We start from the raw sequence: 20,663 nt of genomic DNA on the forward strand, positions 1-20,663 counted from the left end.
AGCCACAAGAGGCTGTGGGTTACTGCGATTTTATCACAGGAAGATTGTGTTCTTAGGCATGATGAGAAGCGTTTGGTTGTATTTTTTTGACATTTTTGTCTTAACAACGAACATATGATAACACAGCACTGTTTAATGCAAAAACTTTTGCTTTATCAACACTTTTTTGGTCACCAGATTACCACCACGAGTCTTATTTAGCACCAATCCAATGGCACCCCTCTTCTCATGCTGGGACTGGATCTCAAACAGCTCCATGCTCCCTACATGGTGCACTATGTAGGAATTCAAATACTGGGTCCTGCAGCCCAACAGTGCTTAATATAGCTAAGAAATTGTCATTTGAGACTCAGCTCCAACCATACTCGATAAATGGTGCACTATTTGGCTGTAGAGGAGAGAAATTCTAGCACACTATTTAGGGAGTACGGAACCATCTGGGATTCAGAATGGGTTTGACGTGACTTCTGACTGAAACATGAACATTTGAAGCGTGTAATCCATTCAAGTGCCTTTTTTTTAGGCTTTTATATTGCCGTTTACAGTTAATCATACTGTAGGTGATTGAGTTGTTTAGGTTGTCAGCTATCTTTTAGCCTGTTAGCTTGCTGACCAGCCTAGTTCTAGTTAAGAACATAAGCCACCAGCCCCTCAGTTCAACCCTTTCAGGCACAGTGGTTACTGTGAGAAACCACTTTCTTTTTTCTCATTTCTCAATTTGCATTAGTGTTTAAATGGGGAACCTGTACATTTTTTGAAAATGTAGAATGTTGTTCTTGGGACAGTTAAAAAAGTAGCACACAGGAAGTGATGTAAGAACTGTAGTTCTTCTGCAAACCTGGGTTTGCATGGTTGCTGGAGGAGCCTGTCCAAAACTGCTTACCAGGTGATCCCGGTTGGTTTTGTATGTATGGTTGTAGTTTTTAATTGTAGATAACATGCTATAGAATGAGAATTTGCAAAATAACAATTAAAATAACTAATATATTCATTTTATAAGGCTAAGATGTGGTGGTTTTGCCTGGTAACCACTGTGAATGTAGGTGAAGTAGATGGTTACATTGGTGGTTTCCCTGAGTAACCACAGTGCATTTAGGACAAACACATAATCACATGGAGAAATGGTGAAAGACATTGTGCTTATAGTGGAAACATTGTGTTTATTTGTTTGTTTATTCAAACCTAGAGATAATTCACAGAGCTAATTTGATTTATATTGTATATCATAGTGCATCATGGAAAAACAAAATGAGTGCTGAGGAGGTAATAAGACTGTTGCTAGAAGCCATTCCATCAGATTCTTCATGCAGTGAGAGTGAGAGCAGTCAAAAGGATTATGAGGGAGAATAAAAACGACAGAGGTCGTGAAAGTGACCAGGGCAATGACCCAGTTGTAAATGTACACATTCTGTAAAGACTGAAGACTGTCAGCTGACAGAAGAGCAAGACAGTTCCCACACTAAAAACCATACATATCAAGGGAGAAGCACAAATCTGAAGCTGCTCATCTCCCAGTGTAAAGCACATCAAGACAGTATGCTGAGTGCAGCACTAAGAAGGGTTTACATTACACAGTATGGATGTGCACAGAGTGCAATGTTGGGCTGTGCATCAGCCAGAAAAAGAACTGACTTTACCTTTGTCACAAAAAATTAAAACAAAACAATGAAAATCAGAGAGCAAGCTGAGTATTACATGAAAAACATAAATGACATAGTCAGCCCCCTTAGTGCACAGTGGTTACTCAGAGAAACCACCTCAGAAATGACCTTTGACCCTGCACCTAAAAAATCTCACCCAAAATGTAGTTTAGTTTAATGGTTTGTAACTTGTTCCCATCAACACATCTGGTATTTTGAAATAAATTCTGTATGTGTGCCTGAAAGGGTTAAACAAAAAACGGGTTCTTACTTAGTCAGTACACTGCACGTGAGCAGCATGAGAGTCAACGGAATAATCTTTAACAGCACAAGGTTTTTTTTCGTGCTGTGGCGTAGTAATACACAGTTCAGTTGTTGTGACCCAGTCATAGGAGCGGTATATCGTGGATCTTGCGGCTTTGAATGCGGCTCAGCCAATCAGATTTTAGGACCAAAACTATCCATTTTATAATATGAAAATATTTTATTGATATCATGATAAAAATCATTACAATGTAGCATATCGTAGATATCATCAGTACTTCAACAACACTGACCAACTACAGGTTTCCTTACAAAGAGTTAATGAAAGTGTGCCTTCACTGTTATTGCATAACATTTGTATTTGATTCACTTGCATGACACAGGCCCCAAAAGCATGAATAATTTTTAAACAAGTGCAGTGAGTGGACACAGTGTAACCATCTGGTGTGAGCAATTCACAGTCGTCTTTCATTAAACTGCCATTTAAACCCTAGCAGCTACAAAACTGTGAATTATGTCAGAGGACAAACGTAAAATAATTCGGCAATAACAGCTGTCAAATTGGTGCAACTTTCCATAAATCAAATATCCACCTCAAAATTCTAGAAAAATCTAAAAATTCCACCACTGAACAATGTTCAATAACACTGATTTTGAAGATAAAAACAATTGAGTATCTCTTACTGATAAATACCTTTCACCAAAAAATCAAGTAACAATTCATTTGCTATTTAGTTCATTCAACACATTCTTTGAGTTTAATTAATTCCCTTTGAAGCAAATTATACTTGATATACTAGAAGAAAATTATTTGGAAACACAAAGAATACTTGCTCTTTTTATTATTGACATGATAATATTTCAAGACTTTTTATTCCTTTGAAAGCATTTATTTGCAGTAGTGAAGAAAATACCCTCTCCTAAAACATCAGTGTATAATCCAAAGAGATTTAGTGAAATGCACATGGTTTTCATGTTTAGTAGGGAATGCTGATCATGTAAAAAGAGCTCCCTTGAAGCAGCCTTAGATGTGGAGAAGTCCAATTCAGAAGAGAAAAGAACACATCCAAAACCACAAATAAAATATGAGCACTTTTAGCTTCAAAGTCCTCACCTGCTTCATAAAGGAAACTATGAGATCATCTAATGTTCTTCCAAGCGAGGCCATTCCATACACAAACTGATGATGTCTCCCAAACGACACTTACTTAATGCCTCTGCCCAATGTTCCATTTCTTCTCTAAGGCCAGCTGTCATGCACGGCTAATAATTTTGAAAGCACTATTACTTTACTGGTCTGCAGACATTAAGGATATGAAAACATGCACATGAGAATATGCAATAAAAGCCAACCTCGGACAAGTATGGAAAATGGATCTGTGTCAGTTTTTCAAGATGTGTACAACAGCCATCTATGCACAAGCCTTACACACAGGGCAAAAATCCTGAGATTCTTTATTAAGAGGACTAACTGAAGAACACATCTTATTTGGCTTGAGCACTAAAGAAACAGAGTACTAAAGTGCTTCTTTAACCAACTCAAACAAAATGAGCCCAGTAGTATCTGAATTAAATTAATACTTTCCATTCAGGCAAGCTCCTGTAGCTTTTCCAATGCTCAAATAATTATGGTCATGAGCCATTAACACTATTTTCAGTTAAGGACTTGTATGTCTGTCGGTTTTCAAAATGCCTTTTCAAAATTTCAAATGCCCAGGGTCTTTGTGAGCTCAAGGAAAAATGTGGGCATCAATCAGCCTTTCAGAAATTCAAGTAGGTATCTGACAGGTAGCCTTGGTTCTCAAGGCAACACATTGAGGTTTTTTAAAATTTCCTGCAATTTCAACTAAAAAATAGTTATAAAGTTAGTTTTAAAATAATGTGAGCAATAAGAAAAGTGGGCCTACAATAATCAAAATGAAATGTTCAGTGCCCATTTTGATGGCTTTTGATTACTTTTTGTCCAGCAGGAATAGTTAAGGTGACCTGACTGGATTTAATGTTGAACAGCAACAAGTGAGAGAAGAATTTGACTCTCTTTCTCTCTGTTAGAATGTGATCGACTGAGCCTTGGCCAAAAATGAAAACAAATGACTGGACGTCTGAAGCATGTCCTTGGGAACAAGACTAATTAATCATTTTGTGATTCTGCTTTTATTTGCCTTGCAGGATTAAACATTAAAAAGCTTCAAACTGTTAGAGAGGTACATGCTGGGTCATGTAAGGCAAAATGGACCAAAGAAAACATACATTTTGACTAAGTGATTTCACTATTCGAAAACTTACACCTAGAACGAATTACCAAGTACCAGAGTCCCATGCACATCACTGGTACAAATGTAGCAGAAAATCTCATGACGCACTTGAAAAAAGGACCAAAAAAAAAAAAACTCATCCGAAGTAGACAAAAGTGTGAAAAAGATCTTGAACAGCAGAGAGAAGTGATAGGTTTACCTATGAAGGTCTGCTGGGTCTGTGAATGCCCCCCAAAGCGAGGAGAGCACGAGTGAGGATAGCTGGAGGCATTAACACCCATCCTCTTCCCCTTCTTCCTCCTCCTCCTCCTCTTATTGGCATGCACGGCTGGTGCCACCCTGCTAAATCATTCCGCTCCAGTGAAAATGCACAGACTCGTTCACCACTTCACTCATTCAGGCCTGCGTAGATGAGCTGAAACTGGAGCGCTATCAGCCATTCCTGAGAGAGAGAAAGAGAGAGACAGAGAGAGAGAGAGGGGGAGAGAGAGAGAGAGAGAGACAGAGAGGGAGAAAGAGAGAGAGGGAGAGAAAGAGACAGAGAGAAATTAAATTTAATCTGAAACACTCTTACTTACTGTCCCGTCCGTTTCATTAGGGAGTAACAATTAAGAATAGAGACGTTTTCAGGCATGTGTCACTTAGCCTTACAGCCACTCATCAATTTCAGTCTCACAACAATCTACAGCAGTGGATTCCTTTGCACACTTTAAACGGGTCATTAAATTGCCCAGAAATTAGGCGAAATATGCTTTGGTATAACACCCATACATTGGACTGAACACAGTCGAGTGATGCTGAAAGCTAGTGAAAAAGAACTTTTTCAATGCACAAGGCTTTACAGCAGCCATGCTTATCACATCATTTCTTAGGAATAATTCAAAGAGCCCATATCCTACATTATTTTTGCTAACCCCGCCCCCATAACTCCACTTCTAACATTTGTGTTAGTTTTATGTACCAAAAACAATTTATTTAAAGCGCTGTTTTTGTTTTTGGGCCTTTAGTAAATGAGTTCCATTCTAACTGGCTGCCGTGTATTGTGCCTCATTCAAAAAATTTTTCTTCAAATACTAGTCTCATTCGCTTCAGCTTGACCTAGAAAGGTCTACACTGAAAATGAAGCCCAAACCTAATGGCACAACACATTATACTGGTTCCCAAAAACACCTGAATTATTTCTTTGAACTCAACTGGCAATAAATGGTATGCTGTCATTTCCTTGCCAGAAGAGATGTTGCTTCGGGGATTGGGTTTGCTATATCAAGACACCCACCAAGTGAAGAGCTATTGCTCTATCCAGCTATTTGGGCTATGTTTCATTTTACTGTCCAATCTTGTACTGCCAAAAACTGCTCACAGGGGAAGCCCACAGCAGGCCTGGGACACAGCAAGACTTAACTTTCCCGCTGAATGCTTTTCAGAGGAGAGAGGAGGAAAAGTTTTCTAGTTTGGAGAGTACATTCTATAAAAATTAAAGATATCTATTTTGAACAAATGTAGTGTTTACTTCAACTCATTGAGAAAGAAACAGAACTTCCTTGAGGTACACTTTCAAAACCCAAATGCATATCCAGTGTGTCCTCATATTTAGGCTACACCACAGACTTCTCCCCTCCGACTCGCCAAACACTGAACCGCATTGTTTGTGAAATCCGCAGAAGAACCCGAAATCTCAGGTTACTCCAATTCTTTTGTCATCACGAACCCCCCTGCTGAAGTACACACTGAAAACAAAACACACAAAGATATGTGGGGTCCAATTTCATACTCAGTCAAAACAACGGAGGGCCGTGCACATGTGTAAGCCCATGTTTTGACTGATTAAGGCTTCCCTTTCATGCTGTGTCTGGAATGTTTTCAACATCAAAGCTGTCATTTTAATAGACTTTACTTTGATCTAGAATGTTGAATAAAAGCAAAAGAAAACTGCTGTATGTCAGCACTGTGGGAGAGAAAACGTGGAGAGCAAGAGAACTAAATAATAAAGAAATCCATACAGCAAGAAGATAATGGCACTTAGCATACACAGCTAGCTTCAGTGGCAAGCCTCTTTGTTACAAAATAATCACTTTCCATGAAGTGGTGCACTATGCCGGTCGTCAAATTTCTACGATATGCAAAGCGATCCGTTCACTAGACATTAATTAAGCATTATTCTCTTTATTCCACTGAGCAAGCAAATCAACCTGCTGCCTGTAGGCTGCATAAAACTAACAAGAGCCTTATTAGATGAAAAGAAAAATTTGGAGAAAGTGACTGAGCAGCAGGTCTTTTGCACCATCCTAGCAAATAAATTCTCTTCTTACTTAAGCTGAACTTAAGTACAACTATTCATTACACCTGACAAAAATTCTAAGCATTTGGTACAGATACAGCTTGTCAATGGCGATGAAAGGTGCTAGAACTGCTCATCTATTGACAACAGCATCATCCAGTTAGCATAGAGCAGTAGAATTATGGATTGCACATGATAAACATAAACAACCAGCAAAAATGCATATGAACCTCTTTTTTTTATTTTTTTAATACACCTTTAGACAACAGACTCCTACAATCTGCATGAAAGGAGTATCAAACTAAATGTGTAAGACAGGGGTCATCAAAGGGCAGTTCTCTAGAAGTTCTCTAAAGGGGACCAATTCTCTACAATTCTGCAAATAAAAAAGAAAAACTGCACTTGAATTTTAAGTAATTTAAGTTTACAGTGTACAATGCAGATTATCAGAACCAGGGGTCACAATATCTGAACACATAAAACCATTTCATTTACTATACAAAATGATCATTGATCTTACATGTGTTTTCTGCATTTTTAGATGTAATGATTAAAGACATACTGGTAAATCTAAAAATGTTTTCTTTGGGAACTATTTTGCCACTCCCTGCATGTACCTCTCCACAACAACTGTATTAAGAAATATATTTTAGCCTAAAACCTTCTCTCAAAACCATTGCATAGCAATCGCTGAACAATGTGTCACGTTAGCCTTTTGTGTAATAATCTTCTGTGACTGATCTCTTCAGACATCTGTTTCCTACCATCGCCAAAGTTATCCCAAATCCAAAACTACTAAAGGCTGAAAAGCAGTGTCTGACTTTGATTCGCCATCTTGAGCTCAGAATCAGTTGGCCAGGATGAAAACATGCCAGCCTCTCAAGAAGAAAAGTTAACAATAAGACCCTGTGGAATGGCTCTTAGACTCCCATTTTAGGTCTAGGAACCAGGTTTAGTAAGCATGTATGAGCAGGCAAAGTTCCCCAGTGTAGAATATGATAAAGGGTCATATCACAAATATAAGGATAGACAGATCCAGACAGGCTAACTTTACCATGGGATTAGCAAAATAATACAAAAAAAATAATAGTAAGCCTCTAATATCAATGATGAATTGAGTCAATGACCGCTTGGGGAAAAAAAAAAAAGACACAAAGCTCATTATATAGACAACACACGGCAGTGGAAAAAAATGCTAATTACAGTGCCTGATAAAACAACTGTCTCTCAAGATGAGTGGCAGCAGTGGAGAAGGAATAAATGAATAGCTGTCTGAGTGCTCCAGGGATCCAGAGCATGCGCTAAAGCAGACACGGGAGTTATGTAAGTAACGGACAGGGGCAATTTTTGACGTATTCTCTGCATCAATAGGGTGCCTCTGTCAATGGCGCAACAAAGATCCCCCCCTCCACTTCCCTTCCGAGGAGACATACACAATTTTAAACAGAAGTACTTTATTTCACAATTTAGTTCACGGGTCCTTCTTAAGACTCCAAATAGTTCAAATCTAGGGTATAGTGTTAACGATTACTTATTTGTTAGTAAAACCTCAATTATCCCAGGCACCAATTATTTAAAAAAAAAAAATGATAAATGATATGTAAACATTTCCATTAAGTGTAAACAGTCAATACTGTCCCAAATCCAAAACCATTTAAATTGGACATCAAAATAAACATTTTCACTGATCTTTTCTCTAGGCAAAGTCACTATCTTAAGCTCAAAATCAGTTGGTAAGAACGGCAGCCTCTCAAGAAGACACCTGTTTCTGACAGGTTAATAATAAGACAACCTTGAATGGTTCTTAGACTCCCATTTCAGTTACGTAAATCAGACAGCAAAACGGCACTCTCGATTTCACTGAACTCTCACATTCTTGTTGTCATCTTTAATGTAGCATTGAAATATGACCCTCACACACATGAGGTTCACAAACAGATGTCAACAACACATCACAGGGGCTTTCCCTGGATTCATCCCACAAATAGACTGCCATCTTCAAACTGCCTGGGTGCACCACATATGGTGGGTGTGCGCACTGAGATTTTATTTGGCCTTGAGCTGAAAACTGAAGCAGAGCATGGCCTACTCACGCTTTGGCTAGGAACAGTATAAACCATGCAGGAATTGGTGCAGAATCACAACAAACATGTTTAATCATAAATACTAAAAACAACAAATGCCATCTTCGGTGTAGTATAAAAAGGATGAAGATGAAACTTCAGCAATGGAAACTGAAAGCACTGCAAGAAAAAGACAGTGAAACTCACTACGAAAACAAAGAGCAAATCTTTTTACCTGTCTGGTGCATTCACTAGAATACTGGATCACATATGCAGGTCATCTTGCTGCCATTAAGAAAAATGCATCCAGAACAATGAGAGCATGCACGGTAGCATGAGTGCAAAGAAAGTGAGATCGAAAGTTAAATGTGTTTGGGGGACAACACTTTACCAGACCAGTGAGCACAAGTAATGTCCATTGAACAAAAAATGGCTGGCATAAAGGACCCACTGTTACAGTCCCTCTTCAGTTCTCTTCATGTTAGGAGAGGGAGGGGGGTAGGGGGGAGGGGGAGGATGGAGAGTGGAGGGTGGAGGGGTGTCGGCACCCTGTGGCAGCTTCCTGTCAGCAGTGGCAGGCTGGCTTATGTGAGACTAATGAGCGTGGACAGTGCCAAGCCACACCAGGCCAGCTGCAGGTCGTCTGATCCACCCGGCCATGCTCTCCCCTGGAGCACAGAACATCAGAGCCAGACAAAATTGAACCAGAACCTTGAATCTTTCATATGTATATGTCCGTGTCATAGGACATTTTCAGCATGAGCCTTCAGTTGATGTCCAGCCAGGACAAAAATCACTAACAGAGCAATCCAAAAGAACAAGCACCATCACATTATAATGTCATACGCAAGACTTTCATGCTTCCTAACTATATCAAATAGAAACCCCAAAATAAAATGTCTGAACTAGAAGCAGACCTCATTCACACGGATTTACTATCGACCCCTGTAGTAACAAGACCCAAAAAACATGGCTCTAAGCCTGTGACTCTGTGGATGAATGGGAAAGTCATGTTGAAGTGTGTTGTGCCTCCCTGCTGTCCTGTTCCTTCTGCTGATGATGAGGCCTGACATTTTCGTCAGCAGACACGTAGCCTACCCCGACAGGCGCGCCCTTTACACAACCTCTCCTGAAAATGTGAGATTCAGCAAATACAATTCCATAAACCGTCTAATTACATTTTAAAGGTCAGCCCAGTACAAGACAATGGGATGTTTTCTGCGAAGCCTGGCCTCAATCCAAAGAGTTTTTGTAGACAACAGACATGGCAATCATAGTTTGTTGCAGAGCAGAAACAAAACAGGGAGTATCGGGTTACTATGTTGTTTCAGAGTACTCCCCTGAGACATTTTTCAGTTTAATGAAAGGCATCGCAGAACCAGCACAAAGAAAGCATACATCTATTTGTCATTCCGAAGTTAATAAACACAAGGACAGGTTATCCACCAACGGTCTCTGTAATGATAATGTTGGTAATTAATATGGATTTATCCATATGAGTGATTAAGCACAAGGTCAGGGAGGTCAGAGACAACTGACAAACACACAGTGCTAAGCTTTTTCCATTCATCATCTCTTACATTCATTTGTCAACAGATGAGCCTCATAATGTAATACTTTACAGTTAGCAGAAAGATATGTATAACACGGTAGTCAGTGATGGCAGCGTTAAGTTCAAAGGCAAAAAAGACAACAAAATAAATAAATAAGTTACTAGAAAAGAATCGATGGTATTCCCCACAGGTATTAAAGGATATGCGACTGGATCTTCTAAACAGTATCATCTGTGTGTAAGAGATAAGGGGTCATCCTCAAGGCAAAGGGATGGAGGGTGGTTCTCCCACAGGATTCACTGATACCATCATAACCCAAGGATCCTGTACACATTCTCATGCAAGGTCCAAGTGTCTGCACTAGAACAGACAGTCACCACCACAAAACAAGACTTTAATGGTCTCCTCTTTAATAGTCTTGCCATAGCACTGATATGATTTTGGTTTTGAACTAACATGTGAAAACTCTAGGTTTGGAACAAATGTTTTAAAATGTTCTTAGAGGTTGAGCATGTTCAAAACTAAGGTTGTGTTCAAATGACCAATATACTGTGAACACTTTTGTGGCAATGTGCATATCAATACAGTGATGGCTATATAAATATTTATGAATTTATTTTTATAAAATGTGTTTATAAGCAAGTGAAATGGATACTGCATTCAAGCCTGAGAGAGTGATTCTTTATTATTTGTATAAAACAGAACAACTCCAGCTCTTCCTGTGCATTGCACATTCTGGAGAAACTAAGAGAGTTGTAGCACTGTTAAATATGACGTTACTGTGTAACACATATCACTGTATGTGATCTGTGACATGTTGTTCACAAATTTTAAAGTCACAAATTATTTCACACACGCTAACGTGCCCTGCGGTCTGTACAAAAATAAGTAAATAAATAAATACATAAATAAATCTCACTCCTCTGCCAGTCTGAAATCTGACTTTCGCTGAGGTGAAACACAATCAGATACTTTTGTTTTAGTTATTTTGCAAACTTCCAGCACATATATCAACTTCAAATTTACAAACATAAAGTCTTGACTTTGCACTTAACAATTTTATGCATGACATGCAAGATATGTTTTAAAAACACTGATTGGGGGGAAAAAGGTATTCAGACACTACATTAAAATTTACATGCACGCAGAACATTAAAAATAAATCAATTTCTATATATTAACACAGCAAATATAAAACATTTGTGCAAATTGCACCTGGTGTCATTATAAAAATTCCATGCCATTGTTTGGAAAGCATTTACAGTGAAGGTGAAGGAGATTCCGAAAGTTATCTGGGGCAACATTATGAAAACAACACATAAATGGAAAAAGCTACAGACCCATTGCAAAGACCTTAATCTCTGTCCGTACAGCTGGTTTGATAATATGTAATTGGAAAGTTCATGGAACAACTAATCACCCTCAGACAGGTGTGCCATGCAACATTTCTCTCAGACTAATAAGGAAGGTAAGAGAGAAACTAGCACTAAAACAGCTGCAGGACCACCCGAAAGCAGCAGGAACAACAGTTACAGCGAGAACAATTAGCAATGGCTAAATGTCTGCCTAACTGGTGTTTTTTATCGTGTATCACGGCAGATGTGACACACCATATTAGTGAAGCTGTTGCCAATGCCCAGCCTAATTTATAACTCCAATTTAATAATGTCATATGTACATTATTCTCTTTGCTTGACTAGTCTACACACACAAGAGCTAACGTGTGTCTACCCTGGTGAAATGCTGTCACAGAAATACATATTTTTGCACTGTATTTTAATGTATGGTGTCAACAGCTCAGGGGGCATAATACAGGAATAATTTAGAGAAGCATGAGTGTCTTCCATCTTTGCAAAAATAACTTTTTTTTTTACAAGACAAGTGATAGGATTTTATTTTGTCAGTCATGACAAGTGGAACTGACTGAAAAGCAAGAAATCAAAGCAGTATAATGGAAAGCCTTGAATTACTGAGAGACTTTGAAGTTTCAGAAACCATTATTTTCCATTCGTTATTTCTGTGTGGACACTAGTGACAGTGTTGTTTAAAACTGCTGACCACAAATAAAAACTCCATTGTCTTGTGTCATCAGAGGCAAGCAAACCAGGCTTAACTCTCATAAGACATGCACAGGACAAAATGCTGACGCTGTATCCTCAGTATACTTGTCAGAGCTCAAGGACACTTGGCAGGAATCCCCTGACTCAAAGTGCTTTAGCTGCCAATTTGGCTTGAATCCTGTTCACAATTTTTCAGCTTTTACTGCATCTTTATTGACGTGTCCCCCAGATCACTGTGAAAGAGTAACTCTTTATTTCTCTTAATTCATAAGGTAATACAAATTGTTCAGTTGTGTCACCAAATCACATTTATCACCATTTACTATACAGGTAAAGCAACAAAGAAGTTTGAATTAATTATAAACAATAAAGTAACCGCAGTTAGATTAGTGATTTCATGTCCATTTTTGGGAAACAATCACAGCTTCATCTTCTAAACTGGTAAAACATGCATTTGGAGCATCCATGAGTACAAATCCATCCAGTCCTTTATGCTTCTGTATAAAAAGGAACATTAAGATTAAAACCTCTTAATACAAAAAACCCAACGGAAGTGGATAACAGTGGAAAAAAAAGATTACAGTGGAATAAAATAAGGTGTGAAAGAGGCACATTTTTTTAATGACATAAATGAATAAAGCTGCTAAAATACAATTATTGTAGGGCATGGGGACAGATTTATGTTATTTCATTTTGTACCCCAATAAATGTTCACAATTACACATAAAAAAGAAACCTCTTGCAACCATTAAGCCACAAAAAGTGCAAACACTTTTTCCTACAGTATTACTATATAGAAGAATAAAAAGTCACTCTTTTTTACAGTGATCTAGGGAAACCCATCAACAAATAGCTTGAAGACACTGCATTACTTTATATTTGCATTAGCAAAAACCTCTTTTCCCCCTCAGTTTACTGCGACTCCTTTATTATCATATAAGAAACCTGGAATTCAGAGGAGAATTGATATGAAAAATTCAGGTTACAGAATTTAAGGAGCTTCAAATTTGAAAAATGGATAATACTGACCAATGTAATTTATAGGCTCAAAAAATAAAACATACTCAAAGAGTACCACAATATCAGTTTATATTATTGGCCAACCAATGTATCAGGCCTTAATATGTAGTTATTACTCATCATACATCAATAATGCTATGGACAAATGCAGTGAAGTACATTTATATTCATTTAATCTGTCCAAAGATTTGGACCAAATTTTGACTACCACATTTGACAAAGCATATTGGTTTGCATGGGGTATTTTAGGGAGGGTGTCAGTCTTATGAGGTCAGGTCAACACACAGCAGCATTAGCATGTTTGCATGTAGCAATATTCATATTTCAGCTGCTTAACGACCTCGTAATTTAGAAGACCCAATAAGACCAGGTGAGAGGGTTGGGGGATGTGTACAGGACAAAATCTATGAGGAATATTTTTGTTTACCATAGTGCGCATTAGTAGTGATTCCAGTCATTTTTCCCATAGACAAAAAAAACCTAGACTCAGAGTTCCTAATATGGTATATGATCAACAATAGCCTACACAGTCACGTTTTAGGGAGAGGCTTTGGAGAGAACACTGAAAGGAAGGGCTGTCTTTGTTTGGCTGTTGAGTTTTAAAAGTTAGTTTCAGCTGACGTCTGCCAAATACAGTGAGCCCTCCTTCAACACAAGACAGACAAGGCTGACAGACATTTCACATCTGTATTCACCAGCCTGAAGTAAAAAAAAATCTGCTCCAAGGACACGGAAATGATAATAGCTGCTCTTTTCTGAAATTGATGGGAATTAAGAAGCTTTGACCACAACGTGCACCAAATCATGGTTTCCATGAACTTTCCAAGGAGACTGTCTTGAGTAGTGATGAGAGGGGAGGGGGGGGAAAAATAAAACACCAAAGTAATATTTCATATGAAATATACAAGCTGAGCAAAGTTTGCACCGTGAAACCCACAGAATGAGCAACATTTTGATCCTTGAATCTAAACTGTTCTGACAGTGATAGCACTCCACAAGCATCTAGGAGACACTTGCAGTCTCATAGAAGCCTCATGTGGGACAAACGCCTAATGCATTATCAAAAACCTTAAATGGGTTGCCGAGCACTTCATGTCAACACAGTGAGCAGACCAGTCAGTCAGAATAAACATTTTCCAAAAGTAATTTTCAAAACCCTGCAGACACTGTGACCTAAAATGAATATAGCGATTTGGAAACAGTAAAACGGTCTTCATTAGATTTGTAAAATTAAGGGCAGAAGTCACTAAAATGAAGGCGTTGACTGCAAGTCTAAATAGCACCTTAACTACATGACAATTCTGGTTGGAACAGAAAAATCATCCTCCCCCATAATAGCTTAATCTTGTAATAACAGTTTGCCAGTACAACAGAACCCACTGCCACTTCCCTTTGCCTTCACAAATAATTACAGATTTTTCTAACCCTGCAGGTCTGCTGTAACTACACAAATTTGCCAACGCAACACTCCAAAAAAAATCTGCTGCATATTACGCAAAGCACAGAATCCAAACTGTACAAACAAAAGGTATTATCCAAGCAATGCATGACATTTTGGATCTGGATATTGGCAACAATTCTGAACAGCACCCTAAAATGCACTATATGTCCAGAAAGTATCAAGACTTAGGTCACCACGTCCAATGCCAAACGTTGACTAGAAGGGTATAAAGCTTCCTAGCTCCAGGCTGCAGAGTAGTGGAACTGCATTCTCTGGAGTGATTGAGCACTATCCAATAACTCTGGGTTGACCTGGAATGGCATTTTGATCAGAACTAATCATCCAAAATCAGTATCAGACCTCTTTAACCCCCTTCTGTCTGATTGCAATCAAATCCTCACAGCAATGTTCTGACATCTAGTGTAAAGCCTTCCCAGAACTGTAATTAATACCCGAAAAAATGCTGAATGAGTAGGTGTCTACAAACCTTTAGTAATGCAGTGTATTATGAAAGTACAAAGATATTTAGCCAATAAATTCAACATAAAGAAAAAGACATAAAAAAATATCAGAACAAAGAATTGGCTAAATCTTGTTAACGTAAGCATCTAGGAAGCTTCGATAAACAGAGCCTTAATGGTTTTTAAATCTAAGCTGCTGCTTATTCAAGAAATGGACAATGAAGGACTGTGGCCAGCGTAACTGCTACAAGTACAATAAAAGAAGATCAGCATGAACATTCTAGATCGTTTTTTAGGTCCCACAACACTTTTTATTTGTGCAACTGAGAAACAATGATTTGACCAAAACACTGAACATACAGGTTACTTGCCAGAGCAAGTAAAAGTATGTAAAGTAAAACAGCGTGATTGAGGTTAAACAGCAACTTTGATGGTCACAAAATGCTGTTGCCAAGGACAACACAGAGATGGAGGAAGGGAAAATGAAAATATGCCCTATTTTCATTTCCCCATCAAATTTCTCTCCCTCTGGTGACGGCGGGCATAGGTCAGGCGAGTGTATTTTTGGAAACGAAAGGACCTTCAAAGAGTGAGGAGTTGGGGGAAAAAATACGCAGACCTAAATGTCTATTGCTACATTAAGTAGGTTACATCTCACTGATGGGGGGGGGGTGGAGGGGGGTAAGCCTGTAAGGCTACAAAACGTTTACATGAAGAGAATCCAAAAACTTCGTTTACATACCCAATCATCATGATTTGATCATAAAGGGGAAATGAACTGGGGTATAAATTCATCCAGCAGTGGTGCTGTTGTGGTTTAGATCCTGCTATTTTCCTGTCTGTTAACGAGTGGCCACAATATCAGATGAAAATAACACCACGAATCAAACTGTCAACCAATCATGACACAACACGTTGTCACTTCACCCTTCCAAGGTAGCAACTGCATCTGGATCGGATCTCTCTTCCCCTTGCAATATTTACATTTTTAGAATCAGGTTAGTTTGGCACCAGTGCAAAATAGGCATATACAGGTAATGCTGTGTTTACTTTTTAAAACTTTTTGCAATCACAGAATAAAGTGTACTAGGCATCTAAAGTTACAGAGAAAGGTGAGTTAAGCTCGTTTACATTGCGGTCACAACTGAAGAACGCAGCTTTCAGTTCATTTTGTTTTGCTGGCTGGCTTACCTGATAAAACTGTCGCTCATTATATAAACAACTTGTTAAATAAGAGAAGTAGGAGCAATATTCAAAGTTCTGGGTGGAGCTCCAGTTACATCAGATTAGGACAATTATATTCAAAAACATTTTACCAAAAACTTAGTGGCAGTTGTCTTTTTTAAAGTGCTTATATGGAAAACAACAAGATACAGGATGCATTTCAGTGCCAAGTGTAATCAGGAGAAAACTAATCTCTTGTAGTTTATGTAGGGATTAGGACAATCAGCAATGCAGTTTATGTTGACTGGCTAATCATTTTAAATTAACAAACAAACAGGCATGTGGGAAGTGGGGGTGCCGAGGGTACAGCAGCATCCCAAGACTTGAGGGTTGGTTAATTACAAAAGCTGAAAGAAAAAAAAAAAAAAAAAACAAAAAAAAGATCTGAATGTGAAACTAATTTGAATGCGGTAAAGTTTTATATCTACTTGTTTTAGGTTAGAGTTTTTTTTTATTTTATTCATATATTTTAAAAACCTGCAGTAGCCATGCACTGTTTACATTAACAATGTTTTAAACATTGAATTTTGAAACATGAAAATTTTTTTTTAGAATCAGCCGAATTCAGCCTCCTGGCCACTTTGGGGGGGGGGTCACAAAAAACACACACATGCTAAAATACAAAAGTGTGTGCAGAGCGAGCTGTAGGTAATTTCTGAGCCCAAATGCTGCCCAATTTTTTTTAATATAAAGATGTCCCAGGCTTTGAATACATTTTTTTAATCAACCGTTATGTGTATGTATATTGCCGTCTCTTGCCACATTACGGCACATTACACATGGCATTACACACGGTTTGGTGTGAATTATCAAAAAAATTCAATGAAGAAAAAAGGGTTAGGGTTAGGGTTAAATCATTTTGCATGACAGTCTGCCACCTTAAAACCTTCCCGCTCCCCTGCGAACAAAGTTCACTTAGAATAACTAATTTAAAACCCATTCCAAGTCAAGTTAGTCATGCCTGCATCTGTGTTTTCAGGCACTTTCTGAAGCCTCTCAATACTAAGACCACTTTAGCTACATCAAGTTAAACTATGAACCTACTATGACTGAGTTTTTAGAGGTACAGCACAGTTTACGATGTTTATGAAGTGCATTTATTAGGAATATTCACCTTTTTTGCACATAACAGAGGTATTACTAGACCATTGTCATGTGGGCCTCTAATGCTTAATTTGGCTAGCTTGATGTCCAAGACACTTAGGTGGTAGTGTTAGGCTAAAGTAATGTAAATAAAAATCCATTAGCCATTTACAACAGTCTTCACACAAAGTAAATGTTGAAAAAGGTTTAATCTTTCGATCTGAATGTCTTTGACCATGGTTGCAGAGTCCTTTACAATCGGTAGGTATGTATAACTTTCTCCAAATGCAAGAGGAGTACATTTATAACAGGCAAAGAGAGCTACTTTGTGTCCTTTAATGTTCAATAATTCATACCTGTACCAACAGATGGACTGCAGTCAGTAATTGTAAACCTACAAAGTGCATCTACGTAGAAGATGAAGCTGATAAAATGGCCAGTGAGTGTAAATACAAGGTAGCATGGTGTGATAAAGTGGCAACTCAGTGTAAAGTGAAATAAAAGCCTCTATTTAAGGCACAAACTACTTTTAAGTAGGGATGCACCGATACGGGAATTCTGTGTTTCATCCACACGTACCAGCACATTACACAAACATGCTACCACCACGTCACTGTTACTGCAGTGCTGAGACTGATCCACTACACAAATAATACCTGCTCTTGACCACTGATTTAGTTTTTTTAAACGTTTCACATTTATTTTAAAAAGTCAAGCCATTACATCTCAATTCAGATAAATAATGGTGGCTCTAACCAGCACATAGGCCAGATCAAGCAAAAGGTTTTAACTGTGTATTTTCAGATATTTAATTACAACAAACAGAAATGTTCCAGACACAGCTTCTATGCATTTCAGGCTGAGCTCATTTCAGCAGCCACTGGACAAGGTGTAGATGTTGCTCATGCAAAATGAATGCAAAATTAGGAGGCAGTTGAATTAGATAATAAAAAGCATGACTATACAAACAGCTATGATGTACACATAATCAACACATTTTATATGAAATCATGAACTATGAAGAATACATGAAAGACACAGTTTAGCTACAACCACCTGAAGGCATTTTTAATAGGTTAAATTCAACTTGAAGTTCATTTCTCATTTTACATTCTCGTAATTCCCAAGAAAACAGAGTTTTTTCTGAACACAAGACCATTTGCACTGATGTTTTAGTATGTCTGGTCAAATGCAAAAGCGCTTTTTGAGCATGGTGTGGCCTAGAGAACTGATCCATGATCCCATGAGAATGGTGGTCTAAATGATAAATTTTTTGTCCTGTAGATGCAAAATGCAACACAAATGTATTGCCTTTATGTTTTTTTCTTCAGTACACGCAAAATATAACTTAATACTCCTATTCCTTAAAGAAATAGCTGGAACACTAGAATTAGACTGTCATCAACATCATCTGGTAAATATATGCCAAAATCTTACTTGAATCTAAATTTATCTGCTTCAAAAATCAACTGAATAGCTATGTAAACAAGTTAAAAAAAAAAACAACCAACCAACCAACCAAACAAAGAGCATGGATAGATCTTTTTAAGCACTTCAGCTTGGAACTATATTATCCTCCATGTAACGTCCTGCCTTGTAGTACTACTCCACTTTCAAACAGGACCACAATGGGTGCGCTGTACTTCAAAACATTACTACTCACACATCATGATGTTTGTGAGCATAGATAAGGCTATATAACTGTAGGACAGTTAGCTAGAATTGCATCTCAAATAACAATAAAGCTACGAAAATTAGGTGTAACATTCTATTTTGTATAAACAGTAAAGAGATCAAAGAAATCTCAGTGTAGTCCAGTATATTACCACCAATTCCCCAATAACACAAACATACAAAGTGTGGCTTTTGGCAATGAACCACAAACTAGCAAGAGTGCCATTTAGTAAAAGCATCATGCAAAATCTCTGAGTATGCAGTGATCATTTTTCACCTACCGATAACAAGAAAGGTCGCAAACAGGATGTTCAAAAACCAGCTGGTCCAAGTAAATTTCTACAGATAAGAATTGAATTTGAGGTAAATTTACTTTTTCTCCTCCTTTGCTGTTTGTTGTGTGCTCACTTAGCTGCTGTACATGGGGACACGCCACACACTAGCAATAACTGCTGTTCATCATGGTCTGAGTATTTGAATCAAATGAATTAAGGACACACCAATATGAGAATTGTGGGCCAATGCAAATATTTTTCATGTACGTTTTTGCCGATACTGATACATAAACATTAAGTATAAAACGTACAAATTGGGACTAAGTCTATCTGGAATAGCAATATGGAGAAACAAAACTTATTTCTATAGTAGGGGTGTACTGAGATCAAAACTGTGTGCTGATATCTAAAGTTTTCCATGTAAATATCTACCAATACCGGTACTGATACATAAAAAATTTTTAAACAGTAAAACATTATCCAGTAAAATGAATAAAATGCTCACATTTTAGTCCAACAACCCAATATAGCATGAACATTCTGCTCTTCTGGAGTAAATGCATCATCAAATATAAGTTAGAAATTTCAGCCAAATCTAAACATCTCTCCAATGTGCATCATTTTAAAAGCAATTATCAGACAACACGAATATGATTCTACTCTTTCTGCAAAAACAATACACACAAGAGTAATATACACAACTTTGCAATGATCTACAGTTTGGAGGAAACCTATGAAAATGAACGCTTCTCCCAAACAAGCACAGAATCGATCCCGGGTCTAGACTCAAATTTACAGACCAAGGGTAAAAATGGCCCAAGGCATCATGCAGGTTCCCAGTTATCTTCCAACCAAGTCCAATATGAGCAGGCTACACTGGATGTCTCTTATGTAGATAACCACATGAACTAGAGGCTGCCTTTGTGAAGATCAGATCAGCTGTCTTGAATGTTTTGTGTATAAACATAATACAGAACTCTGCTGAATCTGTCTGCACTGAGGTGATCTGACAGTGGCTCTGGCTTTCTGACAATGGCAAGGGCAAACATAAAGGAAAACCAAAATTTCCTCACTTTTCCACAATAAAAGATTGTGATATTGTATGCAAATTTTCATTTCAAAACATACAGTCCATACATGTAAACAAAGCTGCAAAAGCAGCTCGTTTTGAATTCAACATTATTTGTGATGCCACAAAAACTAACACATTTACATTAATCCACCTATTCAGCTACAGTAAGTTTGCACTGCACCTCTCATTCACATCAAGGTTAAAATAAATGCCAAGGCTGATTTTGGAATGAACTGCCACACAAGGCAGCCAATTAGAACAGACATGTTTTATATATCTGTCTTAAAGACACAGTAACAA

General features: G+C 37.9%; 1 protein-coding gene across 1 annotated transcript in view; it reads right to left on the reverse strand.

The window, feature by feature from the left end:
• Positions 1-20,663, reverse strand: part of btbd7 (BTB (POZ) domain containing 7) — a 52,266-nt gene that overhangs the window by 29,815 nt on the left and 1,788 nt on the right. The window contains exon 2 of the mRNA XM_036581945.1: positions 4,359-4,601. Within this exon, the coding sequence (XP_036437838.1) occupies positions 4,359-4,440 (82 nt within the window). The 5' untranslated portion in view covers positions 4,441-4,601. The remainder of the gene's footprint in view (positions 1-4,358; positions 4,602-20,663) is intronic.

This window comes from Colossoma macropomum, unplaced genomic scaffold, assembly GCF_904425465.1.
Source record: "Colossoma macropomum unplaced genomic scaffold, Colossoma_macropomum, whole genome shotgun sequence".
NCBI classification, from domain to species: domain Eukaryota; kingdom Metazoa; phylum Chordata; class Actinopteri; order Characiformes; family Serrasalmidae; genus Colossoma; species Colossoma macropomum.